The sequence below is a fragment of the Aedes aegypti genome, chromosome 1 (genome assembly GCF_002204515.2).
Source record: "Aedes aegypti strain LVP_AGWG chromosome 1, AaegL5.0 Primary Assembly, whole genome shotgun sequence".
NCBI lineage: Eukaryota > Metazoa > Arthropoda > Insecta > Diptera > Culicidae > Aedes > Aedes aegypti.
The window spans coordinates 295,772,433-295,796,088 of NC_035107.1; the positions used below are offsets into that span (position 1 = coordinate 295,772,433).

The following is a 23,656-nucleotide window of genomic DNA, read 5'->3' on the forward strand; positions in this document are numbered from 1 at the left end:
TGTTTACTATGTATTATGTATCTTTAAAAAATAAGCCGCTATAATCAATAATTTCAAGCAAAGCTAATACAATTCTTTTTCCAATAATGTACTCTTCACCACTAATTCTTCTCTATACTGTTTTGAATAAAAATTATTCGATTGAATGAGGTGGCTCATACTGCCCCGTAGGGTGGCTCATAATGCCCCATATGCTGGATAACCACGTAGAAAAACATGGTTTTCCAAAAAGTTCCTGAAATAATTTGCAAGTTGATGTTAACATTAATTATCGACGTAACATGGAAGATAACATTTTATAGTACAAGTCTCTTGTATTTAAACCATATTTTTTGCTGTTTTTCTATGTATTCTATGACGTTTTCCTTAAGCGGCCCGATCACCCCTATGTACTGATTCGAAGAATCCACAGATCATAAAAGATTTCAGATATGCTCTTTAGACATACAAAACCACCACAGATACTCAATTCAATTTTAAAGTTTTTTTTATTCACGATTTTTCTGCTTTAACTTTACGGGTTCCGTCTATTGGTTGTTGTAGTTGCTGTTGTTGTTGGTTTTTCCTCTTTTACAGATCATATGGATTTCGAAACTATAAAATTCACTGACGCTGGTGTGAACAATGCCTGCTTCTGTTTTGGTTGAAAGGTGCAGATCAAATCAAATCTTGCCTCATCCTTGGAATTAGTACAAAAGTTTTCTTCTTTTTTGACAGGCTATCAGTGAAATTTGATTTGGAGTTTTGATTTGATGAAACGGGTATTGCTTCTGTGGGTGGAGAAGGCGGGGATTAATCATATGTTTTTCCTATTTGAATGAAGAGCTATTAAACGAATAAATACATCCAATCCAATATATTTTCTTTCTCCAATTAGCGTTCGCCTAACTAAAAATATAAGACACAAAGAAAAGAAGTAGGAAGAGGGCTACGGGTACTTTTCACTTGTGTGATAATAATACGGAAATAATCTAATTGATAAGGCTTCTAAAACCTGTTTGCACATCTTTTTAGTTACCAATACGTGCACTAGAACCGTACCCTTCCGTACACACGGACTTCGTTAGAGTTACAACTGTTCACAGACAAAAAGCCAATCATAATAAAGTTTTTTTTTTCGTTAGCTGTAGAAAACTTGATCAAGAGGACGAAACGGATGATTCACTATTACCTACTATCTAAGTGTGGAATAATGCAAATTTTGTTTGCCAGAAGCCTTTGCCTTTGTGGTGAACGACTTGATGCAACGTGAAGAAAAATCGAGCTCAAGCATTCTTTCAGCGGAAAATAACGACCCCATGGGGGACTTCAACTGCTGATAGGTCCGTTTGGCCAGAAATTAATCGAAATTGCGAATTTATTTAACCTTTACCGCCTTGTGTGAGTGTCTGCTTCTGCATCTTCTTTGTCTGCATCATGTGTGTGTGTTGCCCTTTTATTCGATCGCTCATTTCAAGCGATTGCATTCGTTACAAATATTTGCTTCTCTTTTAATTCTTGTTTTTTTTTTTTTGGAATCTTCTAATCATTATTTCATATCCCTCCTCTTCTTGGTTGGTTCTTTCTAGTAAAAGTATTTCCTCTAATGAATAATTATTTTCCTTATACTAGCACGTTACTTCACCTTTCTTTTCCCATTTTCTCGCTTTGCTATAACTTGCTTTCTCTATCGCTGCTAAATAGATCTTGGGTTAAATCATACACTAAACTGGTTATCCCTCTTTGCTTACTGTCCGCTGTCTCTCTGTGTGTGTTTGTGTTCTCAACATGATTGAAATGGTCCTCCGTTTGTCCGTCCGCCCAGAGTGCATAAACTACGCGTGTCTCTTCTAATGGCTACCGGAGGAAGGAAGGGGCTTCGCTTTCTGATTTGATTTCGAATGAAGAATCGGATATCGGTAGTGTTGTGTAATAAGTTGGTAGTATTTCAATATAAGATTACTAGGTAATTGTAGTAGTAATTGTAGTGCACAATAGATTTTTTTTAGTTCATCAGAAGAAGCAGACAAGCCTATTGTTCTTGTTGTTGTTGTTATCTTTACTGCAAAACGCCATCTCATTTTTTGTTGGGGGGAAATATACAAGAGAAACTGAGAACAACAAAGGTAAAGCTGTTCAGCAACAGCCGGACTTGGACTCGACGCTGCGGCTTTTGTCGATCTTGACGGCACTGGGTGCTTCCGCGGCGCTCGACGGCGGCCCGACGCGATTCTTGATCTCCGCTGCCATCGTCATGAATGCCTGCTCTACGTTGGTGGCGTTCTTGGCGGACGTCTCCAGGAATGGAATGCCGAGCTGGTTCGCATATTCCTATTCGCGGGATAGATAGAACAATCGTTTTAGACTCGTTTTGTTCAGAAATCCTACAGTATTGGATAAGATATTTGCAAATGTTTCGAATTTCCATACAAAAAGATCATTTTTATTTTCTGATTACTTTTTCGGATTCTAACTAATGTTTTTATCCATCATCTGGCGTCCGTTTCTCCGGATTGCGCGCTTCATTCCAAGGGTGATGTGGTTAATGTTCATAATAGCATCGAAATGAGCAATCAGTTCGATGCTTTAGATACATTTTTCGAACATCAAATCGAAGCAGCCCCTAGACAAGGCTCTTTGATTCAAGTGAGGAAGCGCCTATCACGGTCAGTTGTTCCCAATTTGAGGGTTTTAGGCAGGAGATCTTGAGCTTCATTAGGGGAATCAAGTTTTCCTTCCAAATCGCAAAGAAAGTAGACTGTCGCGTTTTGCCGGGAACTCTTAAAGATCGCTTACGTCTTCTCAAACATCTTGAAGAGAAGAAGCACAATTTTTTACAAAACTGAACGTTTGTTCAAAGTCGTCATGAAGGGTCTCTCAAGTGACTATAAGTCACCTGAAGAGATAGAAATGGAATAAATGATTGACAGGGATTTTCCCCCAGTCCAAGTAATCATTATGAAAAAGAGATCCCAATCTGGCATTCGTCGGAAAGGGTTTTCTCAAGAATATTATTTAGTTTACTTTAACAAAAGTGATCTAATATGATGTGAACATTTCATTCAAATTGGGCCATGAATCACTGAGATGTAGCCTACCAAATATGTTATGGATAATTGAAACACTTGCAAATGTATTGTCGAATATTATACATGTATCTAAACTAGAGAGAGCCCACTCACCATAGCCGTGGTCGTGTCGACGACCTTCTTCGTCTGCAGATCGCACTTGTTGCCGACCAGCAGCTTGTTGACGTTCTCGCAGGCATAGCGTTCGATTTCCTCCAGCCACGTTTTGACGTTGTTGAACGACTCCTGGTCGGTGCAGTCGTACACCACGATGATACCGTGCGCGCCCCGGTAGTACGACGACGTTATCGTACGGAAGCGCTCCTGGCCGGCGGTGTCCCACTGTTGAGGAAAACAGAGAGGTTTACATTTGTTAATATATCCTGCACTTTAGGTAGACTTGTTAGCGCCCCAGATTGTCACGTGGAGTTGACAACCTTAAATGAAATTACTTTATAATGTAAATATGGTTGAACAGTTCTTCTAATTGTTCTGAGAAAAATGTAACTTTTTCGTTGATAATTTTAGAAATTCTTCTAGACGTTAAGATACGCAGCAGATGGCCAGACAGAAAAAGCAGAAAGTAAGGGTTTCATAGAGCTCTACAAATAATTCCATTCAGTTATAAAAGTTCCACAAATTTGACAACACCTTGTTAATAGTTAAGAAGATCACAGTTTCTTTGGAGCACTCTAACATCATGTTAACATCATCTCGAACAACCTAACATCTGTGCACAACTTCCCCAGTTCATGCGAAACCGACTGGTTCAGGTTCTAATTCAAACTCTAAAGTTTTTACAAAATTGTTGGGAGGACAACCCTATCCCAATAACGGACGCAACCGAAACAACCACCAAGGCTCTTACGCTGACAGCCGTCAGCTTGTGACAGATGTCATGGGAAGTTTCGGCATTCGTCGTTCCATTGTTGGTCACCATCATCAAAATCACAATTGCGATCGGCGGCTCGCGGACATACACGTTTTAAGTCATTGTTCTCTTTTATTTAATAAAGTTATGTTTTAAATCGTAATAACGAGTCGCGTCACTAGACATATCACGTATCGCAACAGTGGCGACGAGGTGGTAGTAAATTCGTGCTAAATTCACGCGTTCATCCCGAGAAAAGGCGTTCTTCGTGGATCGGTAGTGGGAGACAAAATTGTGCGATGGCGACTAACAACGCCAATAGTGCAGCAGGTTCTGGAGGCCAACAACAGTCGGGCAACATCACGGACACCATTGTTCAGATCCTCCGTAACCAACAAGCGCTTATGGGGCAAATGTCACAACAGCTGGCAGCAACCCAATCCGCCATCAAGAGTTTGTCCCGCGATGAAGTTGTGCTCGATTCCCTCTCAAGCAATATGGTGGAATTCGTGTACAACAAGGAAAGCGGTAACACATTCGACGCCTGGTTCTCTCGCTATAGTGATCTTTTTGATCGAGACGCGTCCAAGTTGGATGACGCCGCGAAAGTGCGTTTACTCCTACGCAAGCTCAGCCTACCGGATCACGAGCGTTATAACAGTTTTATCTTGCCGAAAACTACTCTGGAATTCACTTTCGCCGAGACTGTTGAAAAGCTAAAGGCGCTCTTCGGTGCCACCATTTCCATCTTTCGCCGGCGCTATAACTGTCTACAAACAACCAAAGAAGACAGTGAAGATTATCTCTCCTATTCATGCAAGGTGAATAAATCATGCGTCGATTTCAAGTTGTCGGAGTTGACCGAAGAACAATTCAAGTGTTTGACGTTTGCTTGTGGACTCAAATCGAAGCAAGATGCGGAGATCCGAATGCGGCTTATCAACAAACTGAATGAAGCAGAGGAACTCACTCTCCAGCAAGTGGTTGAACAGTGCAACAGCCTGGTGAACCTCAAACAGGACACCGTGCTTGTGGAGAATCCGTCGACAGTGAATTTTGTAGCCCACAACAAGCGAAACAAGCCATACCGGTCTAACAGCAACAGCTCTTCTCGAGATCAACCTAAAACACCCTGCTGGTCATGTGGCGGGATGCATTTCAGCAAGGATTGTCGGTTCCGCGATCACAAGTGTCGTGACTGCGGGAAACAGGGCCACAAAGAAGGGTACTGCTCTTGTTTCTCATCGAAGTACTCATCCAGCGCACCTAGTTCGAAAAAGCCAAGTACGAAGAACAAGAAAAATCAGCGGAAGCAGTCGACGAAAACAGTGACAGTCCGAAACATAAGCCAGGGGCGGAAGTTCATCAACGTCAAGCTTAATGGTGTTCCTCTCCGGCTGCAACTGGACACGGGATCCGATGTGTCGATCATTTCGCACCGTTCGTGGATAAAGCTTGGTCGACCGCAAACGAAAACTGCAACGTGTCAAGCAAGAACAGCGTCCGGAGAGCCTCTGGATCTTGTCTCGGAGTTGCAGTGTGGCATCACCCTAAACAACGTCACGAAACAGGGTAAGTGTTACGTTGCCGCTCCTAACGTCCAGCTTGACATTTTGGGAATTGATCTCATGGATATGTTTGGATTGTGGAACCAATCAATCACGTCGTTCTGCAACCAAGTGACCATTGAGGAAACCCAAGAAGTTGCCGATCTTCGTGCTCAGTTTCCAAACGTGTTCACCACAAAAGTTCACTGTTGGTTATTTAGATGACGTTCTGGTCGGAGGACGCACCAAAGCAGAACATCAACAAAATCTCCAAAAAGTTCTCGCTCGCTTACAGGAATTTGGCTTCACGGTGCGCATTGTAAAATATACCTTCAGTATGCGTCAAGTGAAGTACCTGGGCCAAGTTTTGGATGGAGACGGCATCAAATCTGATCCAGATAAGGTGGCAGCAATAGTCAACATGCCACCCCCACATGATGTGCCCACTCTTCGGTCGTATTTAGGTTCAATTAATTACTATGGGAAGTATGTTAAGGAGATGCGCACTCTTCGACAACCGATGGACGAGCTCTTGAAGGTGGACACCAAATTCGATTGGTCGCCCGCCTGCCAGAAGTCATTCGACCGTTTCCGAGAGCTACTTCAATCGCCATTACTGCTCACCCATTACAACCCATCAGTGGACATCATTGTTTCAGCAGATGCTTCATCCGTCGGGCTGGGAGCCCGCATTGCGCATAGATTCCCTGACGGATCTGTGAAAGCCATCTACCATGTGTCCCGTAGCTTGACTGCTGCTGAAACAAATTACAGCCAAGTAGAGAAAGAAGGCCTGGCACTAGTTTTCGCCGTGACTCGGTTCCACCGGATGTTGTTCGGTAGAAAATTTACCCTGGAAACCGATCACAAGCCGTTATTACAAATTTTCGGCTCGTAAAAGGGCATACCCACCTACACAGCCAACAGACTCCAGCGGTGGGCCCTTACGCTTCTTCTCTACGACTTCGAAATTTGCTATATCTCCACCGACAGCTTCGGTCACGCGGACGTACTATCAAGACTAATCAATAGCCACGTGCGGCCCGAAGAAGAATATGTTATTGCCTCTCTAGAGTTGGAACACAGCGTTCGAGCCACCATCAATGAATCGATGCAAGCTTTCCCACTCTTGTTTAAGGTCATTCAAGGGGCAACCAAAAGAGACGACTGTTTACTTCGAACCATTCGTTACGTCAATTAAGGTTGGCCATCGTATAAAAAAAATATAGCTGATCCAGTTATCGAGCAATTTTATTTACGTCGTGAAGGTCTTTCCATTGTTGCTGGATGCCTCGTGTATGGTGAAAGACTAGTCATACCATCAGTCTGTCGCAAGAAAGTGCTCCAACAACTGCACAAGGGGCACCCTGGTGTCGAACGTATGCGGTCCGTATCTCGTCAGTATGTTTATTGGCCGAATATAGACGACGACGTGTCCAAGTTTGTCCGTTCCTGCAACGAGAGCGCAAGCGTAGCCAAGACGGATCGAAAAACGAACCTGGAGTCCTGGCCCAAACCAGCAAAGCCGTGGCAGCGTCTGCATTTGGATTTCGCCGGCCCTTTAGATGGGAGCTACTTTTTGATTCTGGTCGATTCCTTCACAAAGTGGCCGGAAGTAGTTCGAACGAAGGACATCACTACAGCAACAACCTTGCGAATTCTCCGTGGAATATTTGCAAGATACGGACAGCCAGAAACGTTAGTTACCGATAATGGAACTCAGCTAACCAGTGACAAGTTCGAAGCATACTGCGCAGCAAATGGAATCATCCACCTCAAAACCGCTCCATATCATCCGCAGTCCAATGGACTTGCAGAGCGGTTTGTCGATACATTTAAAAGGACCCTCAAAAAAATCATCGCCGGGGGGGAAGCCCTCGACGAAGCCATCGATAGTTTTCTGCTTTGCTACAGATCAACTCCTTGTCGCAGGGCTCCGGATGGAAAATCTCGTGGTGAATTAATGTACGGAAGGCCGATACGAACATCTTTGGAAATGCTCCGGCCACCAACACCGTACAATGAATCAACAGATGAACAAGAGAAGCAGTTCAATCGGAAGCACGGAACGAAAACTCGCGAGTACCATCCTCACGATCTCGTCTGGGCTAAAGTCTACTCAGCAAACACGTGGACCTGGCAGCCTGGAAGAGTAATCGAGCGTATTGGTAGCGTCATGTACAATGCTTGGCTATCATCGAAGCAGAATCTAATACGATCCCACTGCAATCAAATGCGGTCGCGCTATGAGTCTGAAGGCAGCGCGCGAAACATCAGTGCACCTGCAAACTCCCAAGTCCCGCTATCAATACTCCTGGACAGTTGGGGTCTTCGAAGTACCATAACGGACACCGAAGATGAAAGTAGTCAGCCTACATCACTGCCGGTTGCGCTACTTGATGATTTGCAACCAATTCAACGTCGTCAACGAACTCCCCAAAGCAACACACAGCAACCACCGATTCCTACTCGACAGTCTTCAAGACTGGGGCCCAGATAGCCGTAGCGGTAAACGCGCAGCTATTCAGCAATACCAAGCTGAGGGTTGTGGGTTCGAATCCCACCGGTCGAGGATCTTTTCGGATTGGAAATTTTCTCGACTTCCCAGGGCATAGAGTATCTTCGTACCTGCCACACGATATACACATGCAAAAATGGTCATTGGCATAGTAAGCTCTCAGTTAATAACTGTGGAAGTGCTCATAAGAACACTAATCTGAGAAGCAGGCTCTGCCCCAGTGGGGACGTAACGCCAGAAAGAAGAAGAAGAAGAAGTCTTCAAGAATCCGAAGGCTGCCTGTGAGGTACGAACCGTACAGCCTTTATTAACAGGGGGAGGTGTTGGGAGGACAACCCTATCCCAATAACGGACGCAACCGAAACAACCACCAAGGCTCTTACGCTGACAGCCGTCAGCTTGTGACACAGGGTGTCTACTACCTGGAAAAACCTGGAAAACCTGGAATTCTCAGGGAATTTTATTCAACCTGGAAAAACCTGGAATTCTCAGGGAATTTCGGCTACACTCATCAAAACCATAAATCAACCGCTATCAAAACGCTGAACATGTCAGTCCTTTTAACGATTTTTAATTAATCAGTATAAAACATGTTTAGACAAGAATTCAGAACTTAAGGTTGTCAAATTGGTAAAATCAAGTACAGTTTCAGTTGGGTGTCGTTCATGAGCAGTTGATAAGTTGAAAACTTAAAAAAAAATACAAAATTGTTTTTCGCCTATTATAAAAAATAAATCAACATTTGGTGCAAAATTCTAAACGCTTCAGAGAAACCTACAAAACCTATTAGACGACTATTCCACAAGCTCTTAATTATATTTTTCTTATATCTACAGAATGCTTCAGGATTTCTAGTAATTTCTCCAGTGATTTCTTTTTGAATACTTTCATAAATTTATTCAGGGATGCTACATGCGATTTTTCAATGGATGCTTAGAGGAATTTCTTCAGGATTTGGTCCAAAAATCATAGAGCGCTCTAACGCTTCCACAAAAGTTTATTCGTTTCGACACTTTTCCACAAAAACCTACAATTCATCCTCCATTACTTTCAGGAATTGCTCATGAAATTCTTCAGGCGTTATTCGATGATGTCTATTATAAACTTTTCAAAGAACTCCTCGATAATTTTGTTTCTAGGATTCCTCATTAAGTTCCTCCAGAAGTTTCTCTTAGAATGTTTCCAGCATATCATCAACATATTGTTGTTGCTTTGATATTTTTTCTGTACAATTTCCCATTCTCCATAGATTTTTTAAAACTTTATTCAAGGTTCAGGAATTCGGACCAAATACTTCAATTATTTTCTTCAATACGTCTTGTAGAACATTATTTGGAGATAATATTTGTTTGTATTTTAGGAAGAACTTCATCAAACATTTAGGAGGTCTTTTAAAGATCCTCGAAGGAATTCAAGGAAGTCGTACTTAGAACTCACACAAAATTACTCCATGATTATCTTTAACGCACATTTTTTATTCATAATATATTGATGGTCTTGTTTTTTTTTTTTTAACTAGAAGTGTCGAAAGTAATTATTTCTAATACCAGCATACTACCAGTCTTAATTTCCCCAGAGAAAAAAAATGCAAAACGCTCTCCAGAAAAATATTGTGGGTACGTCAATGAAGTCCATACATCTGAATCTCCATTTTAAGAGATAGAATATGAGAAAGGCCCTTTCAGATCATTGGATAAACATTCTTGTTTTTTTTTCCTAGATAAATTCATTATCGAAGATACTTTTCATTTGAAAAAAAAATGTTTTAAATCATCTAAAATTAACTATTCGTATGTTTTGGAAAATTTCTTAAACTTGTAATTATATTTTGAAACCTGGAAAACTCAGGGAATTTCATTTCTGTAAATGAGTAGACACCCTGTGACATATGTCATGGGAAGTTTCGGCATTCGTCGTTCCATTGTTGGTCACAATCATCAAAATCACAATTGCGATCGGCGGCTCGCGTACATACACGTTTTAAGTCATTATTCTCTTTTATTTAATAAAGTTATGTTTTAAATCGTAATTACGAGTCGCGTCACTAGACATATCACGTATCGCAACAAAAATTAGCTTCCATCGCAGGTTGCACGAACGAACCCTAATGCATGAAAATTTGACTAAGAATAGATATACCCAGAGTGCTCTTTATAACATTTATTAAAGGATCTGTAATGTCTGGCTTTCTCGTTGATCTTAAGCAGCAGAAGACAAAAAAGCTTCGACATTCTAAAAAAGTGTGTTTCGAATTGCTTTAGCAGTGCTTGAGTTCAATCGGTACTTTCATGGAACTTGCTTCAATACTTATTGAATATAGAGGATTTTAGATCATAGATACACGCTTCCGTCGATTCCGGTTTTCACGTCTCGGATTGCTTATTCTCTCGTTGAACGGATACCAAACAAATACGCGCTGTGTTCTAATTTCCACAAATTACTCAAGAAATTCCTGGAAGAATTCACGGAAAAATCCTTCGATCCATGGATAAATTCCTGATGGAATCCTGATAAATATTCGCAAAGCATCCTGGAAGAACTCTTACAGAATTGAATATCTGGAGAAATCCCTGTATCCCATGAAATACCGTGAGTAATCTCTGCAAAACTTCTCAGAAGATTCTCTGGAGGAATGCTTGGAGAAGTTCAACAATGATTTTTTTGCAGGAATCTCTGGAGAAACTTTAGAAGAAATCCCTTCAGATAAGCATTGCAAAATCTCTAGAAGGATACAAAAAAAGACTCCTAGGAGAAGCCATGGATGGACTCTGAGAACAAGAGCAATTGCTGTAGAAAACTCTACAGAACTCTGGGGCGAAGGTTTTTTTCAAAGAATTTCTAGACAGATACTAGGAATTTCCGGAAAAGTCTTCAAAGAGATTCTTATAAAAAATTTCGGAGAAATTCCTGTAGGACAATAACAACTCTTATAGAACTCTGAGTGGAGTTCATGGAAAAATCCTTGAAAGAATCCCTGAACAATCTGTTGGATGAATTTCAGAAGACATCAGGAATCCCTTATATTGAGTCACATTACATGTGGCCCACTTAGAATTGGAACAATCGTGTTTGGTTCTTTCAGCGACTCTAGTGGTCGAATTTAGAAGCTGAACCGTCTATGTGTACTCCATAACAGTAATAATATCACTTGGTTCGAGCGTATTTCAATAGAAACAGGAGAGAAGGAAAATACTTCACATTCCATTTTTTTGGGTGTGCTAACGTAAGAACTTCCACTACGATCACATAAAAAACGCGACGCGAGACGGAACACAACACTTATTGTTCTTACAAATAAAAAGGATATTAAAAATTACCTTTTTATGTCGACCGGTTTCGGGCTCGATGTTGCCCATCTACGGGACGATGTCCGACTGATTATTCAGATTCACAAACACATATTCATACTGATTGCAGCATACGTCGATTGGGTGGGGGGGGAGTTTATTGCTAGGTCATCCGTTTCGTCAAGTTGAAGAGGGGTGATGTTATTGGGGGATCGTCCTCATTCATGAGAGGGCGATCAGCGGTAGCTATATACATAGACTCCCATGCGTTGAGGTGTGAAGCTTTTCGGACATTTTTTAGCAACTTAGCCTGTTGCCAATCGATGTTATGGTTTTGAGCTATAGTGTGGGCTGCTACACTGGATTCGTTCGGTCGTTCATGGTCCACTGCATTTTTATGTTCACGCAGGCGAACTTTGAACTTACGGCGGGTTTGGCCGATATACACTGCAGGACAATTTTGACATGGGATTTCATATATTCCTGATTTTTCCTCAGCAGGAACCTTGTCCTTCAGATTACATAAATGATCCTTCAGTGTGTTGCCGCTTTTATACACCACATGAATATCATGGTGTTTTAAAGCCGCCTGAATAGGGTTTGTCATTTGGGGGTAAAGCGGAAGACTTATCCTTTTTATTTCTTCTTTGTCAGGGTGAAGAGTTGTGGCAGTCTGTCTGTGCTTTTTTCGTTCATGTTTACGGAGGATTTTGTCGACGAAGTCTTTACCGTATCCATTCATTTCGGCTGCAGAGTGAATTCTTTTTCGTTCTGCCACAAAATCCTCTTTTTCCATCGGTATATTGGAATGGAATGCTGCTTGTTTTTGAGCCCCGTAATGGTTTGAATCCGATGTGATGTACCGATCCGTTGACGTGGATTTTCGGTAAATCGCAAACTTTAGTTGGTTGTCTGTTGTTTTGGAGACTACCAAATCTAAAAACGGGAGCTGGCCCTCGTTTTCTTTCTCTACCGTAAATTTTATTGTTCTATGTCGGGCATTGAGCATATCGAGTGTTTGCTGCAGGTAACGTTCTTTTACAACAGCAAAAATGTCATCCACGTAGCGCCACCAAACTCTCGTCCAACATCTGTGCCCCAACCGAAAAACTGGCTGCTTGATTGGTTGAAGAGATGAAGATGTATCCAATATCCCACGGTAAGAGCGTTAAGAATTCAGTAGAGTTGGTATGAAAACTGAAACACGTTGAGCTACGACGAGGCGAAATTTTGGTATCCTTTGATGTTACTGCTCTTTTCCCAAGCATACCAGTAAAAGATGCATTGAATAGCCTGCAAAGTCATCTAGAACGAAATCGCGTACCTCTCAACCAAATTAATGCGTACCTTCTAGTTGCTGGAGCTTGTATGAACCAGAATTTCTTCTCGTTCAGGGGTAAGTTCTACAAGCAAACGTTCGGCCTCAGCATGGGCAACAAACTGTCCCCACTATTAGCGGAGGCTTTCATGAGCGATTTGGAAGCATAAACTTTTCCCCAGAGTTTGGTGGCGCTACGTGGATGACATTTTTGCTGTTGTAAAAGAACGTTACCTGCAGCAAACACTCGATATGCTCAATGCCCGACATAGAACAATAAAATTTACGGTAGAGTACGGTCTTCACCCTGACAAAGAAGAAATAAAAAGGATAAGTCTTCCGCTTTACCCCCAAATGACAAACCCTATTCAGGCGGCTTTAAAACACCATGATATTCATGTGGTGTATAAAAGCGGCAACACACTGAAGGATCATTTATGTAATCTGAAGGACAAGGTTCCTGCTGAGGAAAAATCAGGAATATATGAAATCCCATGTCAAAATTGTCCTGCAGTGTATATCGGCCAAACCCGCCGTAAGTTCAAAGTTCGCCTGCGTGAACATAAAAATGCAGTGGACCATGAACGACCGAACGAATCCAGTGTAGCAGCCCACACTATAGCTCAAAACCATAACATCGATTGGCAACAGGCTAAGTTGCTAAAAAATGTCCGAAAAGCTTCACACCTCAACGCATGGGAGTCTACCCAAGTAACCGTACAGCTGTATATAGTTGCATTAATATCACTTTATATGCTTCTATAAAATATGGCATATAAAGTCATACTGCATTACATGTCTCGTTAATGCAGTATTAAAGTGGAAAAGGCCGCTATTAAAGTGTAAATACGGCTACATTTCCTAGCTCTATGCTGGCAATTGCTAAAGTATAGTTACTGTCTGTACCGTATAAAAGCTTTAGCCAAAGTGTATTTAATGCATGAAGGAAAGGATTAAAAATAGAAACACAAAATATTTTTGTATTTTTTTGTTCGTTGGATGTCAGGTCAGCGTTGCTTTTTTTTGCCGATTCATATGTGTATTTTGTTTACTCCCTGTTGCTGGGATTTGAACCTAAATCTCGGAACATCGAACATCGGAATCGTCGATAGCCGTGTGGTGTGCGCACGGGCCTATCAATCGTAAGGTTTTTGGTTCAATTGCAGGCTGTTGCTTATTTTTTGTTTTCAAATTCTGGTTTCTCGTAAGATAAATCTACGAATTTCAACAAGATTTCTTGTGATGAATTTTCATAAGGGATATTCAACTATTTGTATAGTCTATTTGCCTGAGTGAGGGGAAGGTTGACAATAAATAGAGCAATGAAATCTTGCCATTTTTGTTGCGATGAAGCATTGAGTAAGATGATGCAATGAAGCATTGAATGGTGACCGTATATCACCCATTAATGCACATTTCACTGCTACAACAGAACAATGCTACATTGCATTCATAAAATGGAATTAAAGCATTACTGCACGCATATTGCAGAATAAAAGCAATGATGCATTGCACTCGTTGAATTAAAGTTAAAATACGGTAATGCCTTTTTTTTTTTTTTTTTTTTTTTTTTTTTTTTTTTTTTTTTTTTTTTTTTTTTTTTTTAATTTCTTTATTAGTATCATTCTAAACATTACATTCATTTCTTATATCTAGGTGTTCTGTGTTATTTGACAACACTATCATCCTAATTTGGTAAAACAAATTTAAGATTTAATTAACATTTTGTTAACAACATATTACATTTCATTTGCCGTAGCAGTTCAGTTTTTTTTTTACAGGTGAGTTGATTTCACCTGCTTATAAGAGAAAAAAAAATGTTTTTAATATACTTAACCTAACTTAACCTAAACATATAACGCATTAATCGTGGCAATAGAAGATTGTAACGATTTTTGCCTGAAATTATTAATGATTGTATTTGACATTTGTTCCAATGTTTCAACATTGGATATTCTATGTAACTCATTGGTACTATACCAGGGAGGAAGCCTAAGAATCATTTTCAAAATTTTATTTTGAATTCTCTGCAGAGCTTTCTTCCTGGTATTACAACAGCTAGTCCATATTGGTACAGCATACAACATGGCTGGCCTGAAAATTTGTTTGAATATCAACAGCTTGTTCTTAAGACAAAGTTTTGATTTTCTATTAATAAGGGGATAGAGACATTTTACATATTTATTACATTTGGCTTGAATGCCCTCAATGTGATTTTTGAAAGTTAAATTCTTATCTAGCATGAGCCCTAGATACTTAACTTCATCTGACCAATTTATTGGAACCCCTCTCATCGAGACAACATGTCTACTTGAAGGTTTCAAATAAAGAGCTTTTGGTTTATGTGGGAATATTATTAGTTGAGTTTTGGAAGCATTAGGAGAAATCTTCCATTTTTGCAAGTATGAAGAAAAAATATCCAAACTTTTTTGCAATCGACTACAGATGACACGCAGGCTTCGTCCTTTGGCGGAGAGGCCTGTGTCATCCGCAAACAAAGATTTTTGACATCCCTGAGGTAACTCAGGTAAGTCAGATGTGAAAATATTGTATAATATTGGTCCCAAAATGCTGCCTTGGGGAACACCAGCTCTTACAGGAAGTCTTTCAGATCTGGAAATCTGATAATTAACCTGAAGTGTACGATTTGACAGATAACTTTGAATTATTCTAACAATGTATGTTGGAAAATTAAAGTTTTTCAATTTTACAATCAAACCTTCATGCCAAACACTGTCGAATGCTTTTTCTATGTCTAGAAGAGCAAGACCAGTAGAATAGCCTTCAGATTTGTTGGAACGGATCAAATTTGTTACACGTAAAAGTTGATGAGTGGTCGAATGTCCATGGCGGAATCCGAACTGTTCATTGGCAAAAATTGAATTTTCGTTGATGTGGGCCATCATTCTGTTCAAAATAACCTTTTCAAAAAGTTTACTGATGGAGGAAAGCAAACTGATTGGACGATAGCTAGAAGCTTCTGCAGGATTTTTGTCTGGTTTTAAAATTGGAACAACCTTAGCATTTTTCCATTTGTCAGGAAAATATGCTAATTGAAAACATTTGTTAAATATATCAACTAAAAATGATAAGCTACTTTCTGGAAGTTTCTTGAGGAGGATGTAGAAAATTCCATCATCGCCAGGAGCTTTCATGTTTTTGAATTTTTTAATAATAGTTCTCACTTCTTCCAAATCAGTCTCCCAGGCATTTTCGAAGACGTTCTCTTGATTGAGAATATTTTCGAACTCCTGAGTAACTTCATTTTCAATTGGACTAGTAAGTCCTAAATTAAAATTGTGCGCACTTTCAAACTGCATAGCAAGTTTTTGAGCTTTTTCGCAATTAGTTAGTAATAATTTGTTTTCCTCTTTCAATGCCGGTATTGGCTTCTGAGGTTTTTTCAAGATTTTCGATAATTTCCAAAAGGGCTTAGAGCCAGGGTCCAATTGAGAAATTTTATTTTCAAAATTTTTGTTTCTTAATTGAGCAAAACGTTTCTTGATTTCTTTCTGCAAATCCTGCCATATAATTTTCATAGCAGGATCGCGAGTGCGTTGAAATTGCCTTCTCCTCACGTTTTTAAGACGGATCAAGAGTTTAAGATCATCGTCTATAATCAAGGATTCAAATTTTACTTCACATTTTGGAATTGCAATGCTCCGGGCTTCAACAATGGAATTTGTTAAAGTTTCAAGAGCATTGTCAATATTAAGTTTAGTTTCTAAAGAAATGTTAACATCAAGATTGGAGTCAACATACGTTTTATATATATTCCAGTCGGCTCGTAAATAATTGAAAGTGGAGCTGATAGGATTGAGAATCGCATCTTGGGATATTTGAAATGTAACAGGGACATGATCAGAATCAAAATCAGCATGAGTAATCAGTTGGCTACAAAGATGACTAGAGTCGGTTAAGACCAAATCAATCGTAGATGGATTTCTAGAAGAGGAAAAACATGTGGGGCTATCAGGGTATTGAATTGAGAAATATCCTGAAGAGCACTCATCAAATAAAATTCTGCCGTTGGAATTACTTTGAGAATTATTCCATGACCGATGTTTGGCATTAAAGTCACCAATGACAAAAAATTTTGACTTATTGCGAGTCAATTTACGCAAGTCAGTTTGGAGCAAATTAACTTGCTGCCCAGAGCATTGAAAAGGCAAATAGGCAGCTATGAAAGTATATTTACCAAACTGTGTTTCAACAGAAACACCTAAAGTTTCAAAAACTTTAGTTTCAAATGATGAAAACAGTTGATGTTTTATACGCCTATGAATGATGATTGCAACTCCCCCACATGCCCCATCAAGTCGATCATTACGATAAACAAAAAAGTTAGGATCTCTTTTGAGTTTAGATCCAGGTTTTAAATACGTTTCGGTAATAACTGCTATATGCACGTTATTAACCGTAAGAAAATTAAACAGCTCGTCCTCTTTACCATTTAGAGAACGAGCATTCCAATTTAAAATATTTAAATTATTATTTGGATCCATTAGAAAAACGTAATCCAATAACAATTTGATTTGTAAATTTTACACCTACTTGGACTGCTTCAGTCATAGTGGTGGCTTTGAACATTGCATCAATCATTAGATTCAATTGTTCAGTTAGAAAATTAAAATCAGAGGCAGACATGTCATGTGATTTCCCATTGGAATTTTCGGTAGACGAAGAAGCGGAGTTACCTGTGGCGGTAGGGTTTTTTCCATTTGATTTGAAACAAGTAGAATGGGTACCCATGGATCGAACAGGGGAGGAGTTCGAATTTCCTGCTACGATATCGGCAAAGGATTTACCGTGGGTAGATACATTCGAAATAGAAAGATTCGAACGGCTACCCGACGGATTAAAATTAGTTTGTAACTGAGCATGATTATGATCTTCCTGATGGGTATGATTCATGATCAAGCGATCGTTAACTGAAAAATGAGCATTGTTCGATACTCTACCAGGCAAATTCCGGAAACGACCGTTATCGTAACGGATATTATCTTTCATCTGCCTGGCACGAGCCTCAATGACCTTTTTTCGTGAAGGACAATTCCAAAAATTGGACTTATGGTTAGCCCCGCAATTACAACATATGAATTTGGTGGTATCTTCCTTCACTGGACAGACGTCTTTGGCGTGAGAAGAACCTCCGCAAATCATGCATTTAGCATCCATGCGACAATTTTTTGTACCATGACCCCACTTTTGGCACCGACGGCACTGAGTGGGGTTCTGGTAATTTCCTCCAGGTTTCTGGAAATGTTCCCATGTCACACGGACATCAAACAAAAGTTTTGCTTTTTCTAAAGCTTTAATATTATTTAGTTCTTTTTTGTTAAAGTGAACTAAATAAAATTCTTGAGAAAGCCCTTTCCGAACAATGCCAGATTGGGTTCTCTTTTTCATAATGATTACTTGGACTGGGGAAAATCCAAGTAAATCATTTATTCCATTTTTGATCTCTTCAGGTGATTTATAGTCACTTGAGAGACCTTTCAAGACAACTTTGAACAAACGTTCAGTTTTGTCGTCATAAGTAAAAAATTTGTGCTTCTTCTCTTCAAGATGTTTGAGAAGAAGCTCACGATCTTTAAGAGTTTCCGGCAAAACGCGACAGTCTCCTTTCTTTGCGATTTGGAAGGAAACCTTGATTCCCCTAATGGAGTTCAAGATCTCCTGCCTAAATCCCCCAAATTCGGAACAACTGACCACGATAGGCGGCACTCTTTGCTTCCTCACTTGAATCAAAGAGCCTGGGCTAGAGGCTGCTTCGATTTGGTGTTCGGAAAATTTGTCTAGAGCATCGAACTGATTGCTCATTTCGATACAATTATTCATTTCACCCTTGGAAGAAACTTCGCATTCCGGGGAAGCGTCCTTTCTTCCATTCTTGCCACGTGTAGTGACAGTTTTAAAACCCACTTTTTTGGAAGGAAGTAGTGAATTCAGAGATTCACCCTTCCTTTTGTTTGTTGTTGATACCATGTTTAATTAATAAACGAAAGAAGACGTGACCTTCGAAAGGTTTTTTCCCAAGACGGTGTCCAAGAAGGATTACCACCGCTAGCTTTCGCCAACGGGTCCAACGAAAAATCGAAGGCACGGGTCCAAACAAGGATCGTAAAGGGATCAATAGTAGAAAAAATAGTACTGAAAAGTACTGTTTTAGTAGCACTGAAAAGTACCGTTTTTAATTTTAGCACTGAAAAGTACTGTTTTTGTAGCACTGAAAAGTACTGTTTTATTGCTTTAGGTAGTTTTTAAGAAAACTTCCAAGAGCAGAGAGAATTCGTGTACGCACAGCACGAAGGTACGATGCGCACTGACGGTAATGCCTTAATGCTTGTGGTTACTTGGGTATGTATATAGCTACCGCTGATCGCCCTCTCATGAATGAGGACGATCCCCCAATAACATCACCCCTCTTCAACTTGACGAAACGGATGACCTAGCAATAAACTCCCCCCCCCCAATCGACGTATGCTGCAATCAGTATGAATATGTGTTTGTGAATCTGAATAATCAGTCAGACATCGTCCCGTAGATGGGCAACATCGAGCCCGAAACCGGTCGACATAAAAAGGTAATTTTTAATATCCTTTTTATTTGTAAGAACAATAAGTGTTGTGTTCCGTCTCGCGTCGCGTTTTTTATGTGATCGTAAGGAAAATACTTGCGCCCAAAAATTTTATTTAGACGAAACGCAGGCCATAATGCAAGCGATGGGAAGTTACTATGCGCCGTCAGCTGCGAATTAAAGCTAAATCCAAACATCTCTGACTCCGATTTGGCCAATAAGTTCGGTGCTACATGCAGTACCGTGCAACAGATTCGTTTCCAGATATTGAAGCCTCCGGTCATATCATGTCTGCGGACAACTAAATAGGCCACTGCACTTTTGACGTTTACTGGCCTTGTTGTTTATAAATTTTATGCAAGAGTGAAAGAGAGATGAATATTATTGTGCAATGACCCAAAGGGAACAAATGAAGAGTAATGTGGCCAGACTCGGTTCTGGGTCATTTCGCATAAGGTCGTTTGGCATAAAGGACTTTTGACATAACGGTCATTTGACATAATGATCATTTGGCATAAACAAATTTCATCTGTTCTTTGTTCTGTATTTTGAAAAAAGGGATATGATTCTAGTTATACCAAAAGACCGAATTATGTCGAATGTCCATAATGCCAAAACGGCGTTATGTCAAATGATCCGTTCTCGCCAGACTTCGTATCAGGAAGCTGTACGATCAAGTGTTGATGAAAATTAAGGGTTTTTTCTTGCTGGATGATGAAAAAACATAAATGACCCCAATTCATACCGATTGAAAGATTTTAGGCTCTTATGAATAGGAAACAAAAGAGCAATAGCAGTTTTGTCAAAAACATCGACGAATTTCAAACTTAAAGGAATATTATTACCAAAACGAAGGATGAAAATACTGTGCACTGGTTAATGAGCCATATTCCGGGAAAAGTCAGAAAATATATTCGAAATAATGATTAAATTTTTTTAAATATTTTTCCTTTGAATTATACATGCAATGCAACATTTGAGTTGAAACAGAGTTCAATTTTGTTGAATTATATCCGAAATATGCCAAATTGCGTATTTTCCAATTTTAAATGGGCCACAACTTAGAAAAGTACTACTTTCCAGAAAGTTGGATTCGAAGAAATTCGACGTGAAAATATTTCGCCACATCTCAATTCGTACTTCTTATGTTTAAAATCAATCATCTGCAATCAATTGCTTGTTAAGCGAATAATAGAAAATTATTTACATCGAATGAACAATAAAGAGTCATATGCAGTTTTATGCGGAAAGATTTTTACGGCTGTAGGCACTCTTGATGAAGAAAGAAGCCGTTCCAAACAGAAGGCCTATGAAAGATTCAGAAAACGATGGTAAAACAGTAAACTTTGTGATTATGTTCACAATGTTTGCATAGTTTGTGAGTTTTGGGGGACACTATAGCAAGCTATCGAAAACCAATTTGTTACATTTTGGTCGTTGGCTGTTCAGAATTTTTACGCGAGCTGTAGGATTTTCTACAGCATTTCCTGCTGTAAATTGCGGAGAAACACATGGCCGAATTCAGGGAGAAATACCAAAAAAAGGGAGAAATACCAGGAGAATTAAGAAATAGGGAAACTTCCGTATTTTCGGCCGTTTTGTTCTCTTCGTCATGAGGAGTTTTAGTCGGCCAAATTTCCTGAATTCGATAGTAAGATTGGGGCCTTTCTTAGCCGAGTGGTTATAGTTCGCGGCTACAAAGCAAAGTCATGCTGAAGGTGTCTGGGTTCGATTCCCGGTCGTTCCAGGATCTTTTCGTAATGGAAATTTCTTTGACTTCCCTGGGCATAGAGTATCATCGTACCTGCCACACGATATACGAATGCAAAAATGGCAACTTAGGCAAAGAAAGCTCTCAATAATTACTGAGGAAGTGCTCATAACAACACTAAGCTGAGTAGCCGGCTCTGTCCCAGTGGGACGTTAATGCCAAGAAGAAGAAGAAGAAGAAGATAAAAATATTTATGCAATTTTGAGCTAAATAGGTTTTAGAACAAAAATTCCGAAAATACAACAAGTCACCATATCAGTAGAAGAATTCAAGAAGGAGATCTCTCTGGCACAAGAAAAGTGGATCCAGCATTCACAAACGACGCACTGGACCATCCACTTATCGGCGATGTTCGGTTGTGTGCAAAGTGGGCAATCGAAGCTGTTTTCATCATCCGTTAACTGCCGCACTAGGCTTTGCCGACGGATGGAAGTAGCCATTTCGGGATGAAATTAATTTCACCGTGACCGTGAAATTTAGAACCTCCGCTTGTAGGGGGGAAATATCCACCGAATTGAGGTTAAAATTCTTAAAGTTTGTTGCGGCCAGCCCTAGCCACGGATTTTCGGACGCTCTATGTAGCAAACTTAGATTTGGTGGAGTATTGCTTTAAGCTGTAATTAGTTTTAATAAATGTCATTAACAGTCCTAGTTAGTCCATGTTTACTTACAATTTTAAGTCCTTTTTGTTATTCAATTGTCCGTGTCTAACTGGTCTTGCAACTGTCCTGTCTGTCATGTATTAACGTTATATATCTATTATTTATTTCATCTGCATGTAGTTCTTCATTGTCGTGTACTTACAAGTCTAACTTCATCTACTTGTTTAAATTCAGTTTAATTTAGTTTCAGATTTATTGTTAACTAAAGCGTGGTACAAATTCAATGTTTATCGTGTTTAACAATTGTCTTGAGTGTAGATTACATGTGTGTCTAAGTATTCGTTATGTGTGTCGTTGTCTGTGATTGTGACGTTGCAAAGTCAGGTCGAATTCGGACTGTCAACTGATGTCAGTGTTGCCGGGTGATCAGTTTCTCTAACAATAGTGATTACATTACTTTACGCTAATTATAGTGACTATTTAAACAGCTCAGAAACCTAAATATTTAGGATTAATTTCGGAATACTCACAATTTGCAGTTTGATTGTTTTGCCATCCAAGTCAATTGTTCTAATTTTCTACGAATAGAAAAAGCATACAATTAGTCATCGCTTCACATTTATTTCACCACACTCATTTACACTTACAAAATCTACACCGATTGTGCTGATATAGCTTTCCGTGTATGTATCGTCCGCAAATCTCAACAGAAGGCAAGACTTTCCAACTCCCGAGTCGCCAATCAGCAGTAGTTTGAACAGGTAATCGCTGCAAATGAGATAAGACAGGAAAGGAAAAGAGACATGCGTTTAGAACATTTAGACTATGACCCGGAACAGCATTTAATCGTTAAGTTAGGAGCTTATCATCGCCACCGCCGCCGACGACCTTCGAGGCAATCAACTGCCCAGTTGTCGATAACGCAGTTGTCCGTCGTCCATCCATGCATTCGATTTCTTGAGAAAGTTTGGCGAGCGCATTCTCCAAAACAAACGAAACTCGAGAGGAAAATGGAATTGGAAAATTGTGCTATCGTCCTATTAGCTCCTGCATAGCTCGGTGTCGTTCCGGCTGCTGGCTTTTTTCGCCTATTGCAGGGCTGGTAGCGGCTGAGTGTCTTAAATATAGGAACTGTACAGAAAACTGGTACCAGATTTTATTGGAAGAATTCCTGGAAACTGGAGAATTGGTAGAACAATAATTGTAGGAAATCCTGGGATAGTTCCTAAAAAAAAAAGAATTACTAGAGGACTGCTTAAGATTTTTATGCACAAAATTCTGGAAAAAAATGTCACATTCCTTGAGAAATCGCTGGAGGAATTTCTGGACGAATTATTGGGAAAAAAACTTGCGTAGTATTGAAAGCGAGATTCCCCAGTTCATCAAAGTATTCTAAAAGAAAACTCAGGAGAAATTATTAGAAAGATTCTTGAAGCATTTTCTCGAGGAATTCGCGAATGAAGAACCTTTGAAATAGTCGCCTAAGAATCCCTGAAGGTATATCTTGAGCATCTTTTGCATCAGTATTCAAGTAAAAAAGTTACTTCAGAGACCTCTCTTTAAAAAATAGAGACTTGCATTGAAATAGAGACCAAGTTTCCAAAAAAGAGACCTGCCACCAGCCCTGCCATTTGGTGCAGCGAGCAGCGAGTTTTTCAACCCCGCTCATCGTCATCATCATTGGCTGTGTCGTGTTCTCGTTGTTGATGTTTCGCTTGGCGTTTTTGTTTTCCACTTTGCACCCACAGACGTTCAACTACTCTAGAGTTTCTTTGTAAATAGCCAGCAAACGGCTGATGTTTTGGATTAATATATATAACTATTCCTACCGTGTGTGCGATATCCCATATCAGCACCACGTAGACCTGTTTCCTAATACTGTCCTTATATCCCTTATTCGTGTACGATACCCCGTATCGACACATTATCCTATCAGAATTTATATTATGGATACCCCGTATCCGTGTTGAAATTCTAAGATATTCTAAACTAAGATAATCTAAACTTCTAATGTGGCGACATCCGCCACACGTCCTATTTTATTCTATCTGTTTTTATTGATTAAATTTTTTAACTCTATCTTTATGTACCGTTTCAACTTTTCCATCTATCAAT

At 39.8% G+C, this 23,656-nt stretch overlaps 1 protein-coding gene across 1 annotated transcript in view; it reads right to left on the reverse strand.

The window, feature by feature from the left end:
- Nucleotides 1–469: 469 nt before the first annotated feature.
- The window catches only part of LOC5565927 (ras-related protein Rab-1A), an 84,089-nt gene continuing 60,902 nt past the window's right edge, over nt 470–23,656 (reverse strand). The window contains exons 2-5 of the mRNA XM_001650253.2: nt 22,189–22,309; nt 22,072–22,119; nt 3,162–3,389; nt 470–2,310 (exon numbers count right to left, since the gene is read on the reverse strand). Coding sequence (XP_001650303.1) covers nt 2,116–2,310; nt 3,162–3,389; nt 22,072–22,119; nt 22,189–22,309 — 592 coding nt within the window. The 3' untranslated portion in view covers nt 470–2,115. The remainder of the gene's footprint in view (nt 2,311–3,161; nt 3,390–22,071; nt 22,120–22,188; nt 22,310–23,656) is intronic.